Here is a 27,525-nt window from a genome sequence, read left to right on the forward strand (position 1 = left end):
AACTGATTGTGCGTTCTGCCAGTTATGGCCAATTAATGTCTAATCGGATGACTGGGCTGACGAGAGCCATGCCGACCAACCCAACGCCTGCTGGGACTGATGAGGGGAAACTTTAAAGCAGGGATCTTCTACGATTTTCACGTCCCTTTAGCTCACTTCTTTAAGTGAAGGACCCCTAAAATTATTTGTCTGTGCGGACCGCCATCTGAAAACCAGATGTTTTGTGCCAAGGACCCCCAACGAGACACCTTTTGAGCTTAAGTTGTGGATCTGCTACTTTTGTAGCGGGTTTCCACCCGACAGAGACAAAATCACATTTTTGATGTAATGCTGATTGACAACTGACTTCATTGGCTTTCATCAGATTCCGAGATTCTGCATGATTAGATTTTTGATATTGGATCTCATCAGATGACATCAGATGAAAACATTGGCCATGGTAGGGTTTCTTTTTAACTGCAAAAATCCGATTCTACCTCCCAAAGTGAATGAATACATCTGTACTTTGCTGTGTTATTGATTAGAGCCTAGAGGAGTCTAGTGACTCCACAGGGGGCAGATGATGGAAGAAATGAAATAAAATGCATAAACCTACAGTATGATGTGTTCCAGATCAGTTATCGGTGGAATTATTTGTATCTCTCTCCCTCCTGCGGAAGCCATTTCATATAAATAACTCCGTCAGGCCTGGAACATTCATAAGGCTGGAGGAATATACACATCTTGGTTCCACTTTGTTCTTCAATAGATTGCGTCGGACGAATCGATTGCGGCCTGTATGACACGAACACTGTGTCTGTATTTACCATCGATTCACCACGACTTCATCAAAGAGCTCTCTCCCTTTTGATGCAGTGTATTATCCTGCTGTAACACACACACACACACACACACACACACACACACACACACACACACACACTTCAACCTTGTGACCCACATCCTTGGCTCGGAGTCTGCTGACATCACACGACGGCTCCCCTGGGGTTTGGTACTTTGGTCTTTGAGGGGACTTCCCTCGTGTGTGTGTGTGTGTGTGTGTGTGTGTGTGTGTGTGTGCGTCTGTCTGTCTGTCTGTCTGTCTGTCTGTCGGTCTGTCTCTCCTCCTTGTAGGCCGTGTTTATCGAAGCGTGTCGCTATGAGAAAATGGCTTCTTGTGTTTGTGTGCGGCATCTGAGCTGGACTGACAGAAAGGAGAAATGTCTGTAATTTATTTGTCTCACCCTCCCTCCCTCCCTCTGTGTCTCTGTGTCTAATAATGGAAGTTTGTTTTGTTGCATCACCTTCCCATCTAACACCTCGCGTTGGCCTGGTTATGAATGTCGAGTCCAGTTCACAGAGAAGACGCTTTATTCATTATAGGCCGTGCAGTTCTTCATTCTGATATGGCTGTGGCTGTTATAAAGATGGACCTCTTCGAAGTGGACATTTTGGCATCCCTGTTGAAGTGTCTTTGAGCAAGGCACTGAACCTCTGTTGATGTATTTCTATTTGACATGAACAATTGCATTGGACAAACAAACCAGATGCGTTGTTTGTTTTCTTGCCAAGGACCCCCAAATTGATAGTATTTGACCCTCATCTGAAAAGCTTTTGTGAAATAAATAAAATGGCAGATATACAAGCTTGTAGATCTGCTATTTTTTAATTGCCAACGTATGCTCTATTAACACATTTTGCTTGGGGGACCCCCTGGAACCCCCTCAAGACTGGGGGTCCCCGGACCCCACATTGAGAACCAGTGGTACAGCACAAACTTGTGCTATGTTTCAACACCTGTCCACAGGAGGCTTTTCTAAATAGAATAATACTAATCTAAAAACCCAAAATACAAGAAAACATCATTATTATCCAAATCAGACACAATACATTTATAACTGTGAAACAAAAGCAACATAAATCACTCAAGACTCAGATTCTAGTCATGATAATGAATGTCGCTTTGTTGAATTAAAATAAGCATTCACTTGCATGTTGCGTTTTTACTTTTTAGACTCCTATCTTTCCCACTCATCTATTTTTGGATTGTTTGCACTGTTTCCAGCCCTGCCCTCATTCACCGTTCACACCTGGGAGCTGCCCCAGTACTATCACAGCCTTCTACCGGAGTTAACTACCTTAACAGTAGTTATGAGGGATGGATATTGTATACGACATGTCACATGACGGCCCTCCAGCTCTGATATGCGTTATATAACTCCATTATGAGCATCCACAGAGACGCACCATAACACTGAGCCTTAAGTAGCCTCTAACGCTGTCGTCTTTATTTCGAGCGTGGGAATTCTCTTATCTCGGAGCATCAGGAAGTCATTGTCGTTACGTCTCTCCATCCCCAGCCCCGGGACCCTGGGGACAGTGACAATGACCTAGTATACAATACAACAGCACAGTTCTAGTTCTGCATTCTGGTCCACCATCGCTGACAAATCCACACTTTACTGCTAGTTTTCTATTGCATTTAAAAAAAACGAATGTTACAACCCCAGCTCAGTGGGGACACAAACAACCAGAGGTTGATGCAAACAAATTACATTTATTTATCCAGCAGAGGAGAGGAGAAAAAAAATAAGAGAAAAATACAACCAGCACAGCATGCAAATGTTGGTGGCTGGAGGCGGAGACATGCAGGCAGAGAGAGAGAGAGGAGGGGGGGTGGGGGGGATTGTCTGGTTGAATTGCTTTTTAACACTAAGCCCTACTACTGTATTATACTCTGTTGAACGGAGTCCCCCATGCAGGGCTGTGTACTACGCCCCTCCTTTTTTCCTTCTACACCACATCTCCTTGACAAAATAGCTTGATCTACAAGCTCACGGCGCATTGCTTTGTGACATGTCAAGCTGACTTGTGAGCTTATTGATCGTCAACTTCTGGTGAGGAGATTTGTTGTAGAACTAAAGAAGAAGACCAAGTACAGTTGCCACTCATGCCCGTTTCACTAATAATAGAAGCTTTAGGGTTAGTATAAGTGGTAACACTAGAGCACTTTGGTAAACAATGAACATGAAACACTACATTAAGTAGCAGAAATACATAAACAAATACATGAATACAGTAGTTTGGTCAACTTAATATATTTTTTGTATGTATGGAGGGCAGGGGCTAGTGTTGTGATACCGTAGGTGATACTAGCAGCACTAGATGTTGTTGAGGAGCATGATGATCCCAGCCACTGGGGAGACACGCACGCACGCACGCACGCAGGCACGCACATGCACACGCACAGACAACACACTCGGAAACACGTCCTTTCCCTTGATGTTCTCTTATCCCTATAGTCGCCGTACCCCCAAGGAGAGAGAGAGAGAGTGTGTGTGCACGCATGCTCTTATAATTGTCAGTGTGTGTATGTTTTGTGCATGTCTATCGGCATCATAGATCTGTGTGTTGTTAGCATGTACTGTAGGTGCATCATTTTTGTGTGCGTGCGGTCGTGCGTGTGTGCGTGCGTGCGAACAAACGAGCCAATTTGTTTGTTTTTGCTGACATGTCCTCCCTGACTGCAGGTCTGGGCAGGCAGGTCAGTATGTACCCCCCCCACCACCACCACCACGGTGGTTTGGACTTCCTTGGAGGATGGAAAAAAAGGGAAACTAAATGCTCAGCGAATCAAAAGCTTTGAAGCGATTTGCATACTGTATGGGTGTGACACAGAGAGAGTGAGCGAGAGAGAGAGAGAGTGAGTGTGTGTGTTCGGGTGTGAGTCTCTGTGCAAGAAGTATGTGCGTTCATGCCTGATGCTGGGTATGCGTGTGTTTGCCAAGTGAGCGTATGTGCGTGTAAGCAAAGGCGTGTTTGTTTGTGTGTGTGTGTGTGTGTGTGTGTGTGTGTGTGTGTGTGTGTGTGTGCACTCCACAGCCTACACCGCAAAGGGCAGCATCAGTAGCTTAATGTCAGCAGGCACCTTCTGTCCTTTGTTCCTCTTCCCGAGGTGTGGACTTATTTTGCCTTTAATACAAATAAGCTGTGTGTGTGTGTGTGTGTGTGTGTGTGTGTGTGTGTGTGTGTGTGTACTACTTCTGTCCCATCACTATATTACTTGCCGCTGTTGATGGAAACAACAACCACAAGCACTGTTTCCAAACGGCGCTTCATGTCGGATCAGAAGATTAGCGCCGCCGAGCACTTTTGAAGCTGGCTTTTATTAGTTGTGTCTGGATGCCTGCGGCTTTTCTCTCTCTCTCCGTTTTCTTCATACACTTCTGAGAAGGAGTGATATGGAGTGCAGGGGTCGTGTGACTTCCCCCGGTCTCGAGTCCACAACACTGGCAGTTATTCGATTTGTCTATAGTTTAGCAAAGGAATGATGTATGGAATCTGGTGGGTCTGCTGGCTTTGTTGTTGGTTTTGTCTTCTTTGTCTTTTTTGTCTTCTTGTGAGGGGACGTTATGCTGGGTGAGTACAGTTTGATTTACCTTTGCCTTGATTTGGATTATGAAGCTCAATGCTTAGGCTTTCCTGAGGATTCCTTGATGTAATGAGATTAGATGTGTGGAGCTCGGATTACCGAGATGTGTCACTCGCATATACTATACATGCTTACTGGTTTCGTGTGTGTGTGTGCGTGTGCGTGTGCGTGTGCGTGTGCGCGTGCGTGCGTGCGGGGGGGTTTACCGGTGCTTCTGAGAAATGTCTCTTGTACCGCTAGAATCAGAATGAAACATAATCAGAATCATCTCTTTATTGTCACATATAGTTTAACGGGTGGAAAGGCATAGCATAATCCAGCTGGTACAGTATACTTGAGGTCAGACATAATGTAATAAGGTCTTTTAGTCACAAAGGTGATATTGGGAGCACTTCGGTGGTTGCCATCCTGTGTATCGATTGCTGTTCTGCTCATGCGGTCTTTGATGAACTCTAGCTTGCCGGCTGACGTTGATAATCTTCCAGAATTTGAAGTTGTGGAGACTGTTTGCCTAACAGCTTAGACCCTGATGTACTGGAATCCTGTCAGACGCCTCTCAAGCCCCACTGTGTATCCGTGTGCTTTGACTTACAGTATAAACTGAAACGGTCATGGTTTGACTTTGGTGAGTCATCTCATGATGATGGCTGAGCATAACATAAGCCCAGTGACACAATGCACGAGATTTCTGACAGTTTGTGTTGACGTTAAATAGAAACAAAAACATTTATTTCTGACGGTGATTAAATATACACAACTCAGACTTACGACGTGCGTACCTCTTTGAGTGTAAGGACAGGCAAACACGCACGCATGCGCACACACGCCAAATAATTATCTCCAAGAAGATAGCATCACAAGATGCATTGATACAAAGTCATATCATCTCTTTTGTACACTCTTAAAAATTGCACATAATATATGCAGTGGAGGCCAAGGGCAGTGGTCAGCAATGGTGGAAAAAGTACTCACAACTGTTACTTAAGTAAAAGTGCTGCAATATAGAAACACTGTGTCACATGTAAAATTCAAATTACAAAAGTATTGGCATCAAACTACTTAGAGTATCAAAAGTATTATGCACAATGTCCCATTTCAAGTTTTCAAATCTATAATGATCTTTTGAAAATAACAGATCTACAAGCTTGTGAGCTTATTGATTGGCAATTTTCAAATGGCCATTTTCAAATTAAGTGGTTTTGTTTTGTAATAATAATCAAAATCTACAAAGTAAATAGTAACTAGTTTTCAAAATAAATATAGGGGAGTAAAAGTACAATATTTGGATCAGAGATTTAGTGGTGAGTAGTATTGAAAAGTATTGAAAATTGGAATTAGCCTATACTCATTAATTTTAATAATAAGTAAAAGTCCCTCAAAATGTTACTTCAGTATACAGTACTTGAGTAAATGTACTTAGGTACTTGCCAGTATATAAGTGAGGACAGCGGTTGGGGGTTTCTGTTGACATGCTGAGTCAGCGTGTTGCTGATACAAACACCTGCAGCTTCCCACTGCACACAGAATGATGATGTCACCCACAAACCTGCACGCAGTGCAGTCCAGTGTGTGTGTGTGTGTGTGTGTGTGTGTGTGTGTGTTTACATTGTCTGCAATTCTTGGGAAGTCTGTAGGCGTTTCCTGGTCAAAGGTTATGTGTGTGTGTGTGTGTGTGTGTGTGTGTGTGTGTGTGTGCCTAACCTTCTCCATTGTCAATGTTAAAACATACATATCGGAAACGTCTTTTCAGAGCCTCTTGAGGGAGTTGAACTCACAACTTTCTTGTCATCCCACAACACCTGAACTGGAGACTTCCAAGTTGACCACAATAGGCTCTGTGCATTAATGCAGTCCCAGCATTCCCAGAGCGTGGCTCACCCATATCCTGTTCCGCTTCAGTTTCCCATAGCTCTGCTTGATTGGCAATACACACAATACACATGGCACCTGGCTGGCACCTAGATATGTATTTATGGTAAAGCTGTGGAAAGGAGAGAGAGAGAGAGAGAGAGAGAGAGAGGTGGGGAGGGGGTGTGAGTGTGTGTGTGGGGGGGGGGGGACTGTTGTTTACGGAGGCCCTCAGTTCCTAAAAAGGAAACCAAGCTAGTTATATTGTTTCCATATCCGCACGTGCACACACATGCACACACACACGCACGCACGCACGCACGCACCCACGCACGCACGCATGCACACACACACACACACACACACACACACACACACACACACACACACACACACACACACACACACACACACACACATACTGTACATACACACACAGAGTACAAGAGAAGGGCATGCAAGAGAGACAGAGAGAGATGGATGGAAGGAGACAGAAAGGAGGTGTGTAATGTGCTGCTGAGGTAGATAGACTTAGACGGACAAAGTCCATTTGTTGTTTATTTCCCCCATTTCATCCACACTGTAGCCAGTTGTCCCATGTGTGTCCTGTCCTCCCTGCTCCTGCATAGGCAGGGTGGAGACAACATGTCTCCTTCCATACACATGGAGTTGTACTGTCCTCCCTGCTCCTGCAGGCAGGGTGGAGACAACATGTCTCCTTCCATACACATGGAGTTGTACTGTCCTCCCTGCTCCTGCAGGCAGGGTGGAGACAACATGTCTCCTTCCATACACATGGAGTTGTCCTGTCCTCCCTGCTCCTGCAGGCAGGGTGGAGACAACATGTCTCCTTCCATACACATGGAGTTGTCCTGTCCTCCCTGCTCCTGCATAGGCAGGGTGGAGACAACATGTCTCCTTCCATACACAGACGCTTCTTTTCACCTGACAGTGAGTATCTCCCAGCCGCTGAACAGGCTCCCTGAACATAGACACACATCTCTGCCAACCTATAGTCCATGTCTAAACCCACTGTACTGTTACTGTATAGTTGCTATAGAACAGCGGCAAGAACAGCCGCTAACAAATGCACAACTTCTGCTTTGGAAACCAATCATGTCATTGCACCACTATGAAGAGCCAGCCATGTTTTAACAATGCATGCTGGGATATTGTCTCTAGCTGAGAGAACGCGACGTGTTCCGTTGCAATGCGATGCGGCTCGTTTTGAGCTTGTAGATCGGCTATTTTTGCTACTTTTGTGTAACAATAGAATAATAAAGTATGAATGAATAGTTTATTTCGATCTTTTGAGACATTACAGGAATTAGAACTTTTCGTTTATCGTGATCGAAAGTTAGAGTTTACGAAAAAATATGGAGATAAGAGGTTTCTTCCCGGCAATAACTATTTGGCATATAGTTCCAGTGTATATGGAATGAGTGTGTAATTATAGTGGCCCTCTCCATCATCAAAGTGCTTTTGACACTGAGTCTGAGCCTGAGTCGTGAGTCTACCCAGACCAACCTGTATGAGTTGCTACTGCCGGCTACCCATCAATAAACACAAGCAACTATGTTTTTAGTTGAAGCACCGTGGAGGAATTGAATCCCATGCAGCCTCCATGGTGGTGGACGGTCAAGCACCTCACCTCTGTATACCACCCATGCACACCCCTGTCTCTCTGTCTCTCTTTCATTCAGTCATACAGTACCATCCCCCTCCCCTCTCTCTCCCTCTCATTCAGTTGTACTCTGTTTCTCATCATCTTCGTCCACATTTCCCCTACTCTCCATCTGTCTACTCTAACCTGCCCTCACTTTCCGCTCCCCTCTCTGTCCCTCCATTGCTTTCTTTCTCCTTCCCTCCCACATTCCCCTATCTCTCTCTCTCTCTCTCTCTCTCTCTCTCTCTCTCCTCCATGTGTTGCAGTGTGAAGGCCTTCAAGCTATAGACGTCATCAGATTGATGTTGCATTTGAGTGCAGTCTGTTCTGCTGTTTCCGTGCCAAAGAAACCACTTGACCTTTGAAATTGGTGCTGTTTCTTTTCCCCTTTTGTCCTCCTCCGAGACCGAGAGACACAATTTGGGAGCTTCATTAGAAAACGAGACGTGTGGGCCATTCCGAAAAGACAAACAGGGAACTGTAGCGAAAGACTATCATATTATGGTGCTTTCTAAAGGATAATAGGCAATTTTAAGTTCTTTGGTGTCTCAAGATAACAGTGTGTTAACAGTGAGTTTACACACTACAGTGTACACACTACAGTGTGTAAACTATCTACTCCATCTACTCCTTCAACAGGGAGTCCAGGAACCCTACGGTCCTGGACTTCAGGATTGTGCCGAATCTTTTTAACATTTCACATTGTTGCGCTGCAACGCATTATGGGCTTGTAGATTGACTAGAGAGGTTTGGTCTAGAGAGAGAAAAACGATTTCTGAAAATACACATTAACATGAATCCAACATATGAATAGAAAAGATAATGAGTAAACAAAATGAACAAAAACATACATTTACACAACACTTAGGATAGTGCTGTCATGCAGCCTATGAAGTTACAGTATCTATGAAATTATGAAAAAGTTCAATCTGCAGCACAATCCTTACTTCATCTCTCTCTGTCAGCTATAAAGGGAATTTTGGTCTGAAAAACATGGAAGACCCCTGCTTTATAGTATCTACTCTACTCTCCCTCTTTGAAAGCTGCATAGTCAAGTGACTCCAATCCCAAGCCTCTCCTTCAAGTTCATCAGGCGTCTGTCAATGTGACGGGGTCCACGCTTTATATAGCTACTGTACCCATAATGCAACAGCACAAGGTCAGCCATCTGCGGCTATAGAGAACACGCATTTTACATGTATCGGCGCTCTCTCTCCTCCCTTTCAACCACCAGGTCTAACGGTGCAACTTAAAAACCGGGCCAGCTTGACGGCAATTGCAGAAAGGCACTGGGGTGCGGACCGCGATATATAGCCCCAACTATTGTGAATAATTCATGCTGTGAAGCAGCCCTCGTACTGTACTGTTATATCAGCGAGAGCGTCATGCACCGTCTACTGCATACATATTTCAGTGCCGAGGACTTGAACTCCAACAGCAAACTGTAACTCTGAGTATGAATAGCTGAGAGGATTTGTTTGAGGTCGTTGCTTTTTCATCGGCTACAGCCTGGTGTAAAATAATGAAGGCTGTCCTTGCATATTGGCATGCATTTTAACCACTTAAACCCTATGTAGCCGGACAGACAAATGAGCAAAAATACATATTTTCAAATTGAAATGTTTTAATCATACTATACTATACTTATACATACTGTACTGTACTGTACTGTACTGTACTGTACTGTACTGTACTGTACTGTACTGTACTGTACTGTACTGTACTGTACTTGGTAAAACGGAACAGAGTCACACTGTAGGCTACTGGTACGATTTCTTTTATCTACATCAAAAAATCTCTTCAATCCAAAATAGCTGATCCTCAAGCTCACAATGCGACAATACAGGGATAGGTTAAAGGTGGTAATGTCAGTGTTCGGTATAGCTCATTCGTAAGAGCTCTCGCTTTTGGACCACAAAGTCGTGGGTTTCCGCGTTCTCGGCTGATACCGACAATAAGCCTCTCCGTCCTATACTTAACTATTCAGCCAGTTATCCTGAGGCACCCGAAGGCCTTCTACTTACGTCTCTTTTTTTCTTGACCGAACGGCACAGTTAAAGTTCAATATTTGGCTTGGTTCTGAGCATTTCTGACTGTAGCCATTAATTCGTCATTGCGGCCAAGTTTGGTTAAAATGCAAGCTGAGCTCTGTGTTATTTGTAACACGTCATGGCATGAACAGTCCGTATCCGTATTTCAGACTGGTGACATTTGAAGGTTACTGCACTCACTGGCTTTGCACTGATGGGACTTGCAAGCACAAGTCTTAATAACCATTTAAGTTTTATACTTTGCCACACGATGATGTCGCCTGGCGAAAATATATAGTCAATCTACAGGCTGTCAACACAGTTATTTGTTAAAATAAGAGTACTTCTGCATCTGATAAAGTGCCCACAATAGCGACGGCAGGTTGAAAGTAATGAATGAATGCACATATCAGCATGGTTGGACGGATCAGTGAAGTCTTTCGCTGCCGGTGAGGGATTTGATGTAAGAAGTTTGATTGTGAAAGGCTTGCATGGCTATACTGGGAAGTTTTTGTATGAAACATGTATCCATGCCAAGTTAACCACAGGGCAAGTTGGAGGAGGTTCACTGCATTTAAGGAAGGACATCTGTAATTGTATTGCGTGTGTGTGTGTGTGTGTGTGTGTGTGTGTGTGTGTGTGTGTGTGTGTGTGTGTGTGTGTGTGTGTGTGTGTGTGTGTGTGTGTGTGTGTGTGTGTGTGTGTGTGTGTGTGTGTGTGTGTGTGTGTGTGTGTGTGTGTGTGTGTGTGTGTGTGTGTGTGTGTGTGTGTGTGTGTGTGTGTGCATGTCCACTCTTTACTGTGGTCTCCTACATCTAGCCTGACCCTGAGAGGTCTATTTCTAGACTGTAGTGAGGCCATGTTGAAACTCACCACAGAGAGAGAGAGAGGAAGAAAGAAAAAGTGAATGAAAGGGAAAGATAATAAAACAGAACCCATGATAGACAGTGAGAATGATATAGCTCCATACAAGAAGACGGGGGGGTGAAGAGGCTGTGACTCATCCATCTTCCGCTCTATTTAAAGACCATCGTCTTCATCGTGTTGCCTCCTCTTCATCACCTCACCCCAGGACAGAGGTGCAGCTGTCTCCTCACATTAGGCTACAGGTGTTACACTACCTTACGGTCATGTACATCACATACTGTAGAGGAGGTGCACGCACGCACGCACGCACACATACACATTCACGTGCACTCACATGACCTGCGTCAACGTTCACATCAGGTTAAAATCCAGGCTTAGGTTTTGGACTTCCGAGCTCTGTACTAACTCACCAGGACACACTGGAGAACAGTCAGCATCACTAGTGCTATAGTGTCACAATGGAGAACAGTCAGCATCAATAGTGCTACGTATAGTGTCACCAAGGCTGTGCTATAGCTTTCCACTGGGATTGACACACTGAATTCATTATATGAACCACTTGAAGCCTAGCATTCCATAATTAGCTATTTTTAGAGAAGAGATTTGTTGTAGAGAGAAATGGTTCTCAAACTTATTTTTTATTTTATTTCAAGGACCCCATAACTCTGAGAGTGTACAAATTAGTTTGTACAGCCTCAGAGTTACAGCTGTAATTTAATCAATCCTAAAATAACCGATAATCTAAGTCAATAATGAAAGCTATTCTTGTCAATAGTGATACACTGTAGTTATAGCAGTGACTCAGATAATGAAGAAAAAATGGATTATATACGATATGTTTGCTCCCCGTCCTCTCTTTATTTGAACCAAACAGCTTTTCGCCCGGCCTGGCTTTCTCAAGTTCACAGAGATAGTCACAGATAGCAGGCTGAAAAACAAAGCCAAGTGACAGCCGTGTACGTGAACGCGCACATGTACATGTACAGTACTCTATGTCTGCACAGCTGATTGTGGCCCTCATCACCCCGCAACGAGTTAGACACCCCTGGTTTAAGTGGTTAATAACTACTAAGTGGCTGGCTGACCGGTGGGCTAAATGCTCTCTGTTTTGATAGCTGGACGCTTGACCGACTCCGTGGTTGACAAAATATCCGCTTGACTTTTTATGGCAGAGCTACAGCATCCTTGACTGTCGTTAGTGACTGACAGCACGATATGTGGGACAGATCTGTCTATCTCTTCCTGGCAACATTTGCTCTTAGTGTAGCCACTTATTCACTCCTCTCTGACAACCTTTTAAACAATTTCAACCTGACTATCTATTTTTGGCCTCACCTATACTGTGTCATTATACTGTGTGTGTGTGTGTGTGTGTGTGTGTGTGTGTGTGTGTGTGTGTGTGTGTGTGTGTGTGTGTGTGTGTGTGTGTGTGTGTGCGCGCGTGCGAGAGAGACTTTTACCTTCCTCCTCTGCTTTCTCTCCTGTCCTTCAGACCAATAAGGTCTCTGACACGCAGACAGCCAGCATTAAATAGACTTGGACGTACACACACACACGCACGCATGCACGCGCGCACGCGCGCACACAGGTGTTACAGTCAAACATGCATGCATGGCTGCACCCATACTGTAGGTGTTACAGTCAAACATGTACGCATGGCCGCAAACACACACGCATGCACGCGCGCATATACCTCCTGTATGTAAATCTCCAATTAATACATGCATGTTCCTCTGTTACATCTCTCTCTCTCTCTCTCTCTCTCTCTCTCTCCACCTCTCAGACTCTTTGTATCTCGCTTTCTCTCGTCCACTCTCCCCTTCCTTCTCTCTCATTCTGTCACACTCTCCTCTCCTCTCCTCTCCTCTCCTCTCCTCTCCTCTCCTCTCCTCTCCTCTCCTCTCCTCTCCTCTCCTCTCCTCTCCTCTCCTCTCCTCTCCTCTCCTCTCCTCTCCTCTCCTCTCCTCTCATTACCTGTTTGATAGGCAGCCTCTGATAGTTAATCTTGCCAGACAGCTGGGGCTCGGAGCTCCATCAATCACTGTCTGGCTCTAAACTCCTCTACCCCACGATGCCGCCTCCTTTGGGCTGGATCCCGTTTAATTTGGGGTGAAGGAATATGCTCACGTTAGCTCCATTATCTACCTCTTTCACGCTCTCCTTCCCTGGCTTTTGACGTTTTTCTTTTTTTTTTCTTTCGGGGATGTGTGCTCGCTATGGTGCTTGACATATCGCAACGCTCTGTAAACTCCATTACCCAGAATGCCCATCTCTGTTGATTTCATGCTCACTACTCCCAGGCTTTATTTGTCTCCTGTTGGGTTTTGCAGAGAGAGAGAGAATATGTGGGTAATACTTGAGGCCTCATGCTCTACCAGTCTCATTTCCCATGATGCAGCTGTCTTCAGGTTCCATTCTCGCTTTTGGAGTGAAAGAATTATGTCCAAATCTGTTCAACATTCAAATTTTAAAAATAGCAAAAGTAGCAGATCTACAAGCTCCAAACCGGTCGCTGTGCGCCGCATTTCGAGCTTGCGCATCTGCTACTTTCTATGCTTTCGTGTGTTAGTAGTTTTTGATTGATTTTATTAGTGAAATAATATGTTTGCGTTGCCAGCATCACAAACGCTGCAAACTCCATTACCCACAAGTCTGTCTTTGGATTAGTGTTAAGAAATGCATAACGATGAGAACAATACAGTAGGTAGGTAGGTAGTACCACGCCTGACAAACTCCATTACGCACAACGCCTTTTCTCCCCTATGTGCTTTTGTCTGTTCATTTGAACTGGGGTGAGCCAACATCCTGATGGGAGACTTGTAGAACTTCACGCTCCATAAAGTCTATTACCCAAGCATGCCTCTGTTCCCTGCTTCCTATCCTGACTCACCTCTAGTTTGTGGTTCTCCTGTTTCCACAAAATGTGCTGATGTTACTTTAGGCAGATATGCTTAATATAGCTCTCCCACGGAGATGGCTCAGCAAGTTTGGATGGGAGGTACAGTACAGTAGGTGCTATGGGAGTCGCTGCACAGGGAGAGGTGAATTGAAGCACACCTGCAATACTTTAGGCTAGTAAATGTGTATGCACGCACGCACGCGCACACACACACACACACACACACACACACACACACACACACACACACACACACACATACACACACACACACACAGTCACACACCCCCTGACCTCTCCACTACATGCCTATAATGTTAGCGCTTGCCTTTTATCTGTACCCAAGTCTCACTCTCCTATAACACTAAAACAGCCCCTTCAATCATCTTTCTATCTATTTGAAGTACAATAGCCCCCTCCCCCCCCTATCTCTCTCTCTCTCTCTCTCTCTCTCTCTCTCTCTCTCTCTCTCATGCACACACGCACGCACGCACGCACAGTGCACCATGTGTTCTCGTTGGACTGTGTAAAAGGACCTAGCATGGCGCGATAAACAGCTAAACAGCTTTAGCCACTGGTTGCCCTCATGTGCCAATGATGTCATAGATAGCAGGCTCTTTGAGGAGAGCTATACCGTAGTTAAAGGTTATTATTACAACCTTATCGTTGTCAAAGTCATGCCTGCTGTTTTCCATTTGCTCTTTGATTAGTTGTGCTTCATAAATTGTGTTGCCTTTTCTTGTGGTTTCTTTACAGCTTACTGTAAATGGCTGTTTGTTATATTATATCTGACATGATGCTTCTGTTACATATCATTGCTGTCGGCAGTGGTGGATATACTCAAGTACACACTCAAGTATTGTACTTAAGTACAATTTTTAGGTATTTGTTCTTTACTGGAGTATTTCCAATTTTCTGTACTTTTACGCCACTACAATAGGAAAATATTGTACTTTTACTCTACTACATTTATTTAGTTACTATAGTTAATTTGTAGATTTGTATTATTATTACAAAACACACATTAATTAACCACTTCAGCCCTATATACATTTAATAGCCACGCTCACTGTAAGATCTTTATACATTTGACAATGTCGAGATGGGACATTCTGCATAATGAGTACTTTAACTTTTGGCACTTTAAGTACATTGTGTACTTTTACTCAAGAGAATTTTAGTAAAAAGTAAGTAAGTAAAACTTGTGAGTAGTTTTTCCACCCCTGTCACCGTGGGGCAGAAACCTCCTATCTCCATACTGCTTATTTATTTGGATCCTAAAAAGTAACACTTTTGGACATATATTACATAATGTCAGCGCTGTCATTCTCTTTAACTTCACGGTTTATCATTTTTTACAGTGCTTTAAATAAGGTCTTAGTTCTTAGCCCGTCTGTTCTTCTTTCGTCCATTAGCTCTAAGCTTTGTGTTGACAGTGTTTTCTCTGTGTCCACCAGGTGACATCACACAAAAAGGTTATGAGAAGAAGAGATCAAAGCTGATAGGGGCCTACCTCCCTCAACCTCCAGGTACAGTCAATATTGTTACTCTGTTACACATTTATACTGGTATGTGTATAATGTGAACACAATGTCCCAATAGTACAACTTATAATACAAGTAAAGTATTGAGTTGTAATATGTAGGGGGATTTGATTAAACCAGATAAGTGTGTGGAAACAAACAGTCTATTAATGTCACAGCCCAGTGGTTCTCAAAGTGGGGGACCCCCGAGGGTCCTTGAGGGGGTTCCAGTCCCAGCAAAATGTGTTAATACGGCATCACAATCATTTGAACACCATTGTCCATATTTTAGACGTTGGTTATTCAAATTAGCTGCATGTCACAGTGTCTGAACAAGGGTTGAATAATTTAGAATCTTTCTAACACAAAATGTTCTCGTCTGTGGGGCCTGGCCCAAACCTTTTGAAATGGAAACTACACAATTACACAGATATTATTGGTGTAGTCCTGTGAATGGCCATAGATTAGCATTAGTGTTTGAAATCGAACCTTCCCTGGCTTATATATAGGATCTACAGTTAAAACCCATTTAGACCTGGAACGCATCTGTGTTGCCTTTTAACCACTTTAACCATTATTTTAAACTTTAGCTTTATAGCATTTTTAACAAAAATCCTTGCTTCATGTACATTATTTGGTATTTGGTGGTCGGCGGCCAAATACATATAATTTGGGGGTTCCTTGATATGAAAATGTTTGAGAACCACTGACATACTATAGAAACATAGGTTTTTCAGAAAGCTGTCAGGATTTAGAAGCCATTTGTAGAATCAGGTCCTCGGGTCTTAATGGATCCATTAATGCGTCTTCAACTCTATGGATTTGTGTTGATTATGTCCCGAAGCTCCTCCAGAAATGGACCTATTGTGTATTAGCGTTACTTACACCAGTAACCCCACAGTGTTGAACCTGAACCCCTTCTGATCACTGAATGGTGGAGTTCTTTATTTTCTTTATTATTTTTTTATTATCGTCTGTCCAAACGGTTACTTTTCAAAGGATAAAAAAAAGCAAAAGTACTACTACTACTTTTGCAAAAGCAAAAGTAGCAGATCCACAAGCTTGAGCTTGTGGATCGGTTACTTTTGATGCTTTTGAGTGATGCTGTAGTATGATGCGTTAATTCTCCACGAAACACAAACAAGTTAGAATATGGAGATACAATGTTTCTGCCCAACAGTGACGTTATAATATACATTAACACAGTATAGCACTGATGGGATTGACAACATAAACATTCCAAATGAGTCCCAAGGTTATTTCCTGCTGGAAGTGTTCCCTCTAGTTAGCAGCAATGCAATTCCAACGACAACGTCTTGGCCTACTGACCAAGAACAGCTGACCGGAAGTGTCCGGTCAGGGTTTTGGCTGGTCTCCTATAGCGACATGGGTGTCGGGATGGAACTGTTTTCTTTTTGCTGTGTAGTACTGTATCTCCTACTAGGCCTATACAGATATCGTTGCTGTCGGGCAGAAACCTTTGCGTTTCGTAAATGAACGCCCTAGGCCTATTTGATCGTGCTATTGCCGCATTGCGTCACACCAAAGCATCAAAAGTAGCAGATCTGCAAGCTTTAGCACCACAAAGCATCACGTTTTGACTTTGTAGAAAAGCTTTAGCACCACAAAGCATCACGTTTTGACTTTGTAGAAAAGCTTTAGCACCACAAAGCATCACGTTTTGACTTTGTAGAAAAGTGCATGCTGCTTCTGCTGTTTTTGAATTTCAATCCCGAAAATAACAGTTTTGGATATATGAGTTTTCCACCCTACAAAGACAGATAAATTATGCTGCCAAAGCATCTGCTGTTGTCTCTGACAACACACACACACACACACACACACACACACACACACACGCACAGTCGCACACACACACACACACACACACACACACACACACACACACACACACACACACACACACACACATGGTTTAGATTGCTAAAGGAATGTTTGCGTTATTAGACAGTGAATGGGAGACAGGAAAGGGGAGCAAGGGACCAACGTCCGCCACGGGCCGTGAGCTGCATTTAAACCTCCATGTTGTCATGGTTATTATGGTTATATCCTACTTGTGTTGTCACTTGTCATCCCACCTCATCTTTTCTCTAAGAGAGAATATATTCTAAAAGATACAAGACACAAAAGAGAAATCAGATGTTCGTCCGGGACCCAAACTAGTGAGAATAGCCGATCTACAAGCTCAATTATTTTTGAATTCATGAAATATTTTGCTTTTATGGGAAGATTTTTTTTTATAATGTGTTAAAATAATAATTAAAACAAATTGTGGGAAACAAAAAATGTCCACAGCCCACAAATGGTTCCCGACCCAGTGTTTGTAAACCAGTGTTGTAGTGTACAGTATATTATGACCCATCCACTGTACATAATTATGTAAGACACTATAGTTTGCGTGTCGGTACCTTGTGACTACCATGTGACTCTGGCTCATGTCAATATGTCTCCAATTATTGTCCATATACAGTTGTAACCAATTGGACCCTTACACTTCATTATTATGCAGGATATACTTCTAGGATCACAGGACAGGGTGGGAACACGCCGCTGAAGCCCTCCCTTCTGTGCTAGTCTAGCCTGGCCCGGCCTGTGCTAGTCTAGCCTGGCCCAGCCTGTGCCTGTTTCTGCTCTAGAGGGTGTCTGTCGAAAACTGGTTGCACTGGTTGCATTTAGGTGGAATTAGGTGCATGTGGTTACGGGGGCGTATAGGCTCTAATATTCGCTACACAGTATATTTCTATTTATCTTTGAGATAGATATTTGCAGGCGGGGAGGCGGAGGGGTGGTGTGTGCGCTGCCCGGTCTAGTGTAGAAGCGACTTATTTATGAGCCAAATGCGAACGAAAAGAAAAGCCTGGGTACCGAGGCTAGTGCTAGTCTAACGCACTCGTCCGCGACCAAAGCTGGACCGTGGTCAACTTCTTCCCCACGCACACGACCTGCAGGATAATATTTGGACACAGCCGAAGCGGGCGTCGATCACATGTATTCACATGGGAAGTGCACTGCGTTGTGTCTGTACTCTGTACAGTCTGTAAAGCCCTCTAACCCATTAAGAACGGAGGTTGATTATTCTGCAAATGTCTTCTAATCTAAATCATGACAGTTTTCTGAAAACCTATGTTTCTATATCAGTGGTTCTCTGACTTTTTCATGTAACGGACTTTAATGTCAAGCATGTAGTGTAGGATGTAAAGTTCTCAGGGGAATGGCGAGCTCATCATTACATTCCCGCAATGTTGGTGTAAGGGTCATTACCGGAAGGCGCGCGCGAGTGTGTGTGTGTGTGTGTGTGTGTGTGTGTGTGTGTGTGTTGAGAAAATGTTTGGTATTCACAGCCTGGCCCTATAGGGGGTCTTCAGCTGGCTCTGGGGGGGATGACACACACTACCAGGCATGCACTCGCGCGCACGCACACACACACACACACACACACACACACACACACACACACACACACACACACACACACACACACACATTGAACGCACATGGTATGTGTTCACATTGGTCCACGCCCCCTTGCCACACAGAAACCTGGACCTCCACAGCTTCCATGTCAGCATTCTTCCTGGAAGCTCCTACAGTAGTTGTGTCTCACACGCACACGCGCGCACACACACACACACACACACACACACACACACACACACACACACACACACACACACACACACACACACACACACACACACACTCACTGCTATCACTGCCTGGGACACAGCTGAGCTTCATAACTCCCAGATGGTTCCTCAGGGCTCCACGCACGTTTCTTTGTTTGTTTTCGCTCTAAATCTATAGCTGCCAGCAGGGAGCAGCATAAGCACATGTACAGTAAGGACTGCCACCCGCCGGCTCCAACGCTGCGATCCTGGCGGCTCAATGGAGCTGGATTTAAAAAGAGATCCCATAGCTGGTGGGGACGGAGGCTCTCCAAGTCCATACTAAGCGGAGCATTGCTAAATGCTAAATAGACGGTCGCTGCTTTCATATACGGTTGTCTACGAACATACGCATAGATAGCACCAGTAGGTACCGATAGCCTAGCTACGTTTATAAACGTAGATAGCAGCGAAAAAATGCTAGTGTTTTGACCCGTTATTGTCTTATAGACAATCAACAAGCTCACAAGACGTTGTGAGCTTGTTAAGTGAAGGTTTTCCTCTAGAATAAGGAGCCTGGGGTTTATGTACAGTATACTGAACTTCATTGGCCGGGGAACTACTTGCTCCTACGCTTTTTATTTTATTTTTCACCCACCATATTGTTAGCCTGTAGATCTGCTATTGTTGCCAAATGTTCGCCTGTTTTCCCAAAACCACCATAAAAGTGGATTTTTATAAATATGATTTCTGGGTGTACAGTTCTTCATTGATCCTGGGATCATTTAATTTGAATTGGATCATTTTATTGACAGAGTTTAAAACAAAAAGTACAACAGTATCTATCCGTTATTGTCCACTGCAACACTCAACACTCAATCTCAAGACGAACCCAGTGCAACAAAGAGTGAATAACATAATATACAGTCTGAAACAAAGCATGATAGTAAATACGGGGGATCAGAGATACTGTAGGAACACCTCTCTCAAGAGACATAACAACGCTCAGCGTACTTGAACCCGAGGGCGCAGCCTGCAACACATCCATCTACAGTAACACCCATTAGAAATGAAGCGGAGCCCTGATTTTAGGACAGCTTTAAACCTTAATGGGAAATAAATACATTTCAGGGCTGCCGGTAATGCATTCCACTGAAGTGACCCGGTGGCTGCGTAGCAGGGTGAACTGAACCAGAGTTGAAAACCAATTAACTCTGTTTAACCCATTTTGGGCTGGAACCCCTTTTGGTGTTAGCATTATGTTATGCTTTAGCTATTGAAAAATAGCAGATCTACAAGCTCATAGCGCTTGTAGGTCTGCTATTTTTGAAAAATCGTGAAAATGCGGCACAAATCTTTGAATATATATTCTTTCAGAGTGAACGTTTTTAACTCAAATCTTTACTTCTGGGGGGGTCCCTCCCTGGAAAAACATATTTTCAGACGGGGTCGGTGGCCAATTACAGATAATCTTTTGAGATCCTTGACATGAAATATGGAGCATCACTGATATTGAAATATGAGGTATTTCAGAAAACTGGGCCTAAATGGGTTAAATAGGAAATTAGCAGTAATCTGGGTGAGCGGAGAGCCACGGCTCTGAGGCATGGCAATCTAGGCCACCTGGTCAGCGGCCAGGTGGGACAACAAGACACTGAGTGGATGAATGGAAGTGCAATTCTGTCCACAAAATAACAGAAAAGGCTCACTGCACACTGACAGAAGGACGTTGACGCTCTTTGAATGCAGCGAGATTTGTGAACTGTGGTGACAAAAGAAGGCTAGCGAATGGAATACAACAACCACCCTAAGGGCTACTATCTGTACCAAGTAGACCACTACAACTACTGCACTATTTAAACAGAGCTGCTACTGTACCGGTCCGTTGTTTTTGTTTGTAGGTCTATACTATTTATATAGTCTTGAGAAAAATTCCTGCTATTTGTCCCAAAGTGACTGCAAAACAATCGCTGCTATTTGTTTCAAAAAAGCTTTATACCCTCCCCAACTGTATATACTTTCCCCCTGTTTTTATTATATTTTTGAGTGTTTTTGTGAGATGTATTTGTTTAATTTAGGGTAAATTATTTGGGTATCCAAATAGTGTCAACATCCTGTCAGTCTGCAAGCCTTTTCTGTTATTTGTGGACTTTAACGCTAACCTCTCGCGCTTTGGTAAGCTTTGGTAAGCTTCGGTTTGGAGGCCAAACCTTTCTACTTTATTTTAATTGAATTATGTGCCATATGTTGCCTGACATGGTAAGGTGCAGGGAGTTTGAACTACTGTAGTTCATCACTCCTTGAAAGAGAAACATAGAAGGTGAATTGTTGCTCGGTGTGGAAGCTTGCAGGCGCCTTGAGGTGAAACCACATAATCACTACGAATTTCATTGTGTGCCTTTTTGTTGTTGTTATAGAGTCACTTATATTCAGTGAAGAATAAATTAGGTTTTGGATTTTAAACAAGTTGGTATTATCAGAATCACACAATAGATAGCTAGAGAAGTGCTCACTATATAATGGTACAAGTGAATCCCTTGAAGTGATGCATGTGCTGTTCATGACTTCACTTACCTATGAGGCCCCACACTGGCTGGCTTTACAAAGACCTGCTCAGATAAGTGCCATTGTAAATGCACTGTGATGATATATTGGCCTGTTTATGCTGTTGAACTTGGCTCTCTCTAATACTATGTGATGTGTGTCTCCATATTAAATCAATCTTGCGGATGGGTGTGTTTGGGTGCGAGAGAGAGAGAGAGAGAGAGAGAGAGAGAGAGAGAGAGAGAGAGAGAGAGAGAGAGAGAGAGAGAGAGAGAGAGAGAGAGAGAGAGAGAGAGAGAGAGAGAGAGAGAGAGAGAGAGAGAGAGAGAGAGAGAGAGAGAGAGAGAGAGAGATGCACACACAGAGAGAGAGAGAGAGAGAGAGAGAGAGAGACGGAGAGAGACTCTCATGCCTCTTGGCTTTGCACTAGAATTTCAATAAATTGAATTCTACACACACACACACACACACACACACACACACACACACACACACACACACACACACACACACACACACACACAAAAGGATGAAGACAGCTCAGATTGAAAGGAACATTTCAACAGCTCTGCCAATGGCATTCCGTTAAAGCTTTTGTTTAAGAGTGGGCCACTTTGAATGTATCGTTACCTGTCTCTGTGAGAGTGCGTTACTATATGTTCAGTGTAGCATGGGATGTCTCTGTGAGTGTGCGTTACTATGTTCAGTGTAGCATGGGATGTCTCTGTGAGAGTGCGTTACTATGTTCAGTGTAGCATGGGATGTCTCTGTGAGAGTGCGTTACTATGTTCAGTGTAGCATGGGATGCTGGCGCTCTTTATCGTTACCTGTCTCTGTGAGTGTGCGTTACTATGTTCAGTGTAGCATGGGATGTCTCTGTGAGGGTGCGTTACTATGTTCAGTGTAGCATGGGATGTATCTGTGAGGGTGCGTTACTATGTTCAGTGTAGCATGGGATGTCTCTGTGAGGGTGCGTTACTATGTTCAGTGTAGCATGGGATGTATCTGTGAGGGTGCGTTACTATGTTCAGTGTAGCATGGGATGTCTCTGTGAGGGTGCGTTACTATGTTCAGTGTAGCATAGGATGTCTCTGTGAGGGTGCGTTACTATGTTCAGTGTAGCATGGGATGTCTCTGTGAGGGTGCGTTACTATGTTCAGTGTAGCATGGGATGTCTCTGTGAGGGTGCGTTACTATGTTCAGTGTAGCATGGGATGTCTCTGTGAGAGTGCGTTACTATGTTCAGTGGAGCATGGGATGTGAGTGTGCGTTACTATGTTCAGTGGAGCATGGGATGTGAGTGTGCGTTACTATGTTCAGTGGAGCATGGGATGTGAGTGTGCGTTACTATGTTCAGTGTAGCATGGGATGCTGGCGCTCTTTGTCAGGGCTAGACAGAAGGCGATATGGAGGATACTACTGGCTCCATTCCTTTGCAGGGTTTGGTTTAATAAAACACAAACAGAAAAACCAGAAAGTTCTTTGTATGATATACAGTATACAGCACAGCAGTAAAAGTTAGATGTATGTACCCTCTACCAGTGGTTCTCAAACATTTTTGGCTCAGGTCACCGCTGTAAATAACCTTTTGGTCCACGGCACCCGTGAATTACATTGCTACTTTATAGCACCTTTTGTCATATTAACGGTGCGTACATTTGTAAATCTTTTCCCCAAAGATATAGTATATGTCACGAGGAAAACTGGAGAGAATATTTGTTTTCAGTAGGACAGACTGAAAATAACTTTTATACTTGGCGTTTAACCACGTAACCCCAGCATTCCTATTCTGGAGAGAACATTCACCAAAAATGTGCTCAATCCCAACGCATCATGTTGTGGCACGGGTGAGCTTGTACAGTAGATCTGCTATTTTTGGTGACGTGACTTGGTCTACTGTAGGCTGAAGAAGAACGCACCAAGTACAGTTTAACTCTGGTCCGTTTTTTGTTTGTCAAGTGACATTGATCAATTCCAAATATTATCAAAGTATTCTCTGATCACTCCTGGACTTAGGATGCCACGGCACACACTTTAAGAAGCCCTGCCCAGTTAAAGGGGAATTCTGCAGTAGTCGTTTCTTACTGAATTCTGAGGATAATAAATGTTAGTGGCGAAAAATAAATAAATACAATTTTAGAGAAGGTAGGCGGGGTCAAACGCCGTCCTGGTCAAGGCGGAAGCCACGCTCGCATGGTATCGTCAGCGGACTCCGTCGTTCTTCCGGGTCCTTGGACATCCCAGCCACTTATAGTTTTACTGTTGGGGTTAGGTTTAGGGTTAGGTTTAGGCTGTCAATCACAGCGACTGGCACAGCCTAAACTGAGAGCACCATCTGCTCAAACACGCTGAAGATCCCATGCTCACGGAAGGCACAGTGTGACAACATTCTGTGGACTTATTTCCCACATAATGTTATATCCTCATTGACCATATCATTGGTCCTGGTGACTCCACGGTTATAGATTCACACGGTCGGGAAAACTTGGGATTCCCTTCTCGCCTTTCATCCCCAGAGAGGATGACATAGGGTCTTAGTCCTACTCTCAGTCCTCCTCCCAGCCAACACTCCCCCCCCCCCCCCCCCCCCCCCCCTTTTGATTTACATCAAAAGGGCATGTGAGCTCAAACCCACAATTCAACATTTTTGTTTTAAGATGTTGATATTCATTTTGTATTCATCCTTAGGACCCCAAATCACACCTTAGAAAGCATGAGAGTATTTCAAACAAAGTGTTTTTTGACTAGGGGGTCATATTTTGACAGCAGGAATTGCCTGTCATAATTTGACCCCCCCGTACCAGCACAGGTACACGTACCAGTGGTTGGCAACCTCTGATCTACAACATATGTAAACACAAATAGATTAGGTATGAAGCTGTTGGCATGGAGTTTAATTCCCCTTTAACCCCGCCTAGTGTAGAACACACCATGAATTATAAATACATAATAAGATGTATGAATGGAGTTGATGAATGGACATGAATGGACAGGTGGTGCCATCTTGTGAGGCTTCCAGCTATTTATTTCAATTTTCAATTATATCCCCACCAGCCATACAAAATAAAAAAATCTTTCCAGAGTAGGGGGTATCAAAAGAAGCAAATGGAACTCTGCATACTGCATGGACTTCCTGATTGAATTTAACTTCTTTCCACAACCACTCTGAGAATGAGGACTCCATCGATTTATCTGGTGGAGTGCTTGTGTTCATGTGTGTCCAGTGCAGGACTGCATGTGTGTAATGTGTAGGAGTAGCTATCGACATGTATGCTGTGCGTGCGTGCGTGCGTGCGTGCAACTTGTGTCTTCACAACTACAGTATGTGTGCATACTGTATGTATTCTGCTCTCATATTTCAGTGCTAGTTGGTGGTCATTATACAACCCGGCTTATCATCTTTTCTTGCACGCACACGCGCACGCAAGTACACACACAAATACACACTTTTCTCACACAGCATTGTGCAGGGACACAAACAGCAGTAGTGCTGGTGCCATCAATGAGAGATAGTATCACATGAAGGAGAAGGCTCATATAGACATTGGAGACGTTGGGTTGGTGATCTCGTCCATATAGGGTACCAGCATGGTCAGAAACGGACAGTGTTTTTGGCACACACTCCTTACATCGTAGTAGAATTTATGCATTGGTGATGTCGAAGGGGCTCATGGGTCAGGTGCGTGTGTTGTGTGTTGTGTGTGAGTGTGTGTGTTTTGTGGATAGAAAACCAGCAGTACCGGCCTGGGCCATGGCTCAGTGGTCCAGGCACCTTGGCTGGTAATCCAGTCTGGCAGTGTGCCGCGGGTTCGACTCCCGATCCCGACGGCCCTCACTGCATGTCCTCCCCCCATCTCTCTCCCATTTCCTGTCGGCCTGCTGTCTGTCCCTCCATAAAATATATAAAATAAAGACGAAAGCCACAAAAAAACATTAAAAAAAAAAATAAGAAAACCAGCAGTACCACCAAACCCTATAGGATTGAGGTTGGGAGATGATTTTTGTCTAGGAAAGATGGTAATGTTAACCCATTTTGCTGGGGACCCCCCTGGACTTAATCTGACTGTGTGTGTGTGTGTGTGTGTGTGTGTGTGTGTGTGTGTGTGTGTGTGTGTGTGTGTGTGTGTGTGTGTGTGTGTGTGTGTGTGTGTGTGTGTGTGTGTGTGTGTGTGTGTGTGTGTGTGTGTGTGTGTGTGTGTGTGTGTGTGTGTGTGTGTGTGTGTGTGTGTGTGTGTGTGTGTGTGTGTGTGTGTGTGTGTGTGTGTGTGTGTGTGTGTGCGTGCGTGCGTGCGTGCGTGCGTGCGTGCGTGCGTGCAGGGATGGACCCGTCCATGGGTCAGGAGAGGAGAACCCCAGTAACGCCCTCGTCCTCGTCCCGCTACCACCGCCGGCGGTCCTCTGGCTCCAGAGACGAACGCTACAGATCAGGTATTAATGATGACATCACAATGTATTCATATTAATGATGACATCACAATGTATTCATATTAATGATGACATCACAATGTATTCATATTAATGATGACATCACAATGTATTCATATTAATGACGACATCAACATGTATTCATATTAATGATGACATCACAATGTATTCATATTAATGATGACATCAACATGTATTCATATTAATGATGACATCACAATGTATTCGTATTAATGATGACATCAGAATGTATTCGTATTGCACCTTGCATGACATGAAATGCAGTTCAAAGTGCTTTACACGGCAATTAAACACAGAGAAAGAATAAAGCTTGAATGCTTTACAGAAAAAGCTAAAAGAATTCCAACAAACAAAGCAAAAAATAAAAGCAAAAGCATAAAACATTACATGATAAAAACAAGGCAGTGAATCAGGCAAAAACATTGAAGAGATAATTATGAACAACACCGGAGAGAGTACAACTTTTTCACTTTGGTTTCAGACAATGTGGCAGCAAACGTACAACAAACCAAAAGAGAGAAAAAACTAGAGTCACTAGTTTTACGCTAATAAGATAATAAAAATAGATTGTATAAATCAATACGATTGTATGTATAGGCTTGGTGCATTTACATACACCATCAGCATTGTATCAGTAGTATTCACTAGTTAATGAACACCACATCATGGGTTTTAATATTTGTTGACTCATATTTGAACCCTAAAGGTGGTTGCACACTGTTGCGTTTTGCGGATGGGAAAGTAGTAGACTATCACTAGCTGTCAGCCTGTCACCAACACCCCTATAGACCCCACTAGACAGCTGCGGAAAACAGATCAAATCGACACCCCAGTCCGAAAATAAACCTTTTTATGAAATAAAGTTTATTTTATTTTATTATATAAATAATATTCTGAGCCAGTGTGCAAAGTGCAAACGTGATTGACTTAAAGTAAGGTACATTTATTTTACGTCCTCCGAAATTCAATCCAATATTCGGCTGAAAAGGCGTGTGCACCTTTAGGGTCCTAATAAGTCATAATAGGTCAACATTCAGCCAAAATGGCAGATCTACAAGCTCACAAATTGTGATCAATAGGAATAATAGCTAAGAAAATAATCGCCGGTTGCAGCCAGCATAATTTCAGACCCCAAACTCCTCCTATCTTTGCTGTCGGGAAGAAACCTCCTATTATCTTGTGTAAATTAATGGTCTATAACTTGATCATATTATAACAGCATCACACAAAGGCATCAAAGGTATCAGAAGTGGCCGGGGCGGCTGGCGTAGCCGTCTGGGCACCTAGGATGGTAATTTCAGTCCGTCTTCGAATTCTTCCCATCTCTCTCCCCATTTCGCCAATAAAAGGCAAAAAGGAGCAACGCGTTTAGAGCTTATCAATCTGCTACATTTGCAAATTTGAATTGTGAAAAGTTACAGTTTTGGAATCATAATATGAGGTTTACACCTGGCATAAGACCAAATGTAAATCACTTGTAAACTGCAGTCTGTTGATTGGGTATCTCTGGGAGCCTAGGGTGCAGTTACTTTGCATAATGCAAACCCAAAAAACCAAGAGTTCCTTGCAAACAAAGCGCAGCACAGCATAAATATCAATCCAGGATGTTTTATATTCCTGTTTTATCCCCCGTTGCTGGTGTTCGGGGTGGAAACCTCATTTGTC

General features: G+C 43.7%; 1 protein-coding gene across 6 annotated transcripts in view; it reads left to right on the forward strand.

Moving 5' to 3' along the window:
- The window catches only part of LOC308325822 (disco-interacting protein 2 homolog C), a 237,641-nt gene that overhangs the window by 114,930 nt on the left and 95,186 nt on the right, over positions 1-27,525 (forward strand). For 5 of the 6 annotated variants that reach the window (XM_080778520.1, XM_080778522.1, XM_080778521.1 and 2 more), the window contains exons 2-3: positions 15,179-15,250; positions 25,732-25,842. In XM_080778520.1, the coding sequence (XP_080634646.1) occupies positions 15,179-15,250; positions 25,732-25,842 (183 nt within the window). Of the gene's footprint in view, positions 1-4,315; positions 4,399-15,178; positions 15,251-25,731; positions 25,843-27,525 lie in introns of those variants that run through there. The other variant, XM_080778524.1, reaches the window with a different exon arrangement.

Source organism: Protomyctophum bolini (genome assembly GCF_963924005.1).
Source record: "Protomyctophum bolini genome assembly, chromosome: 12".
Classification (NCBI taxonomy): domain Eukaryota; kingdom Metazoa; phylum Chordata; class Actinopteri; order Myctophiformes; family Myctophidae; genus Protomyctophum; species Protomyctophum bolini.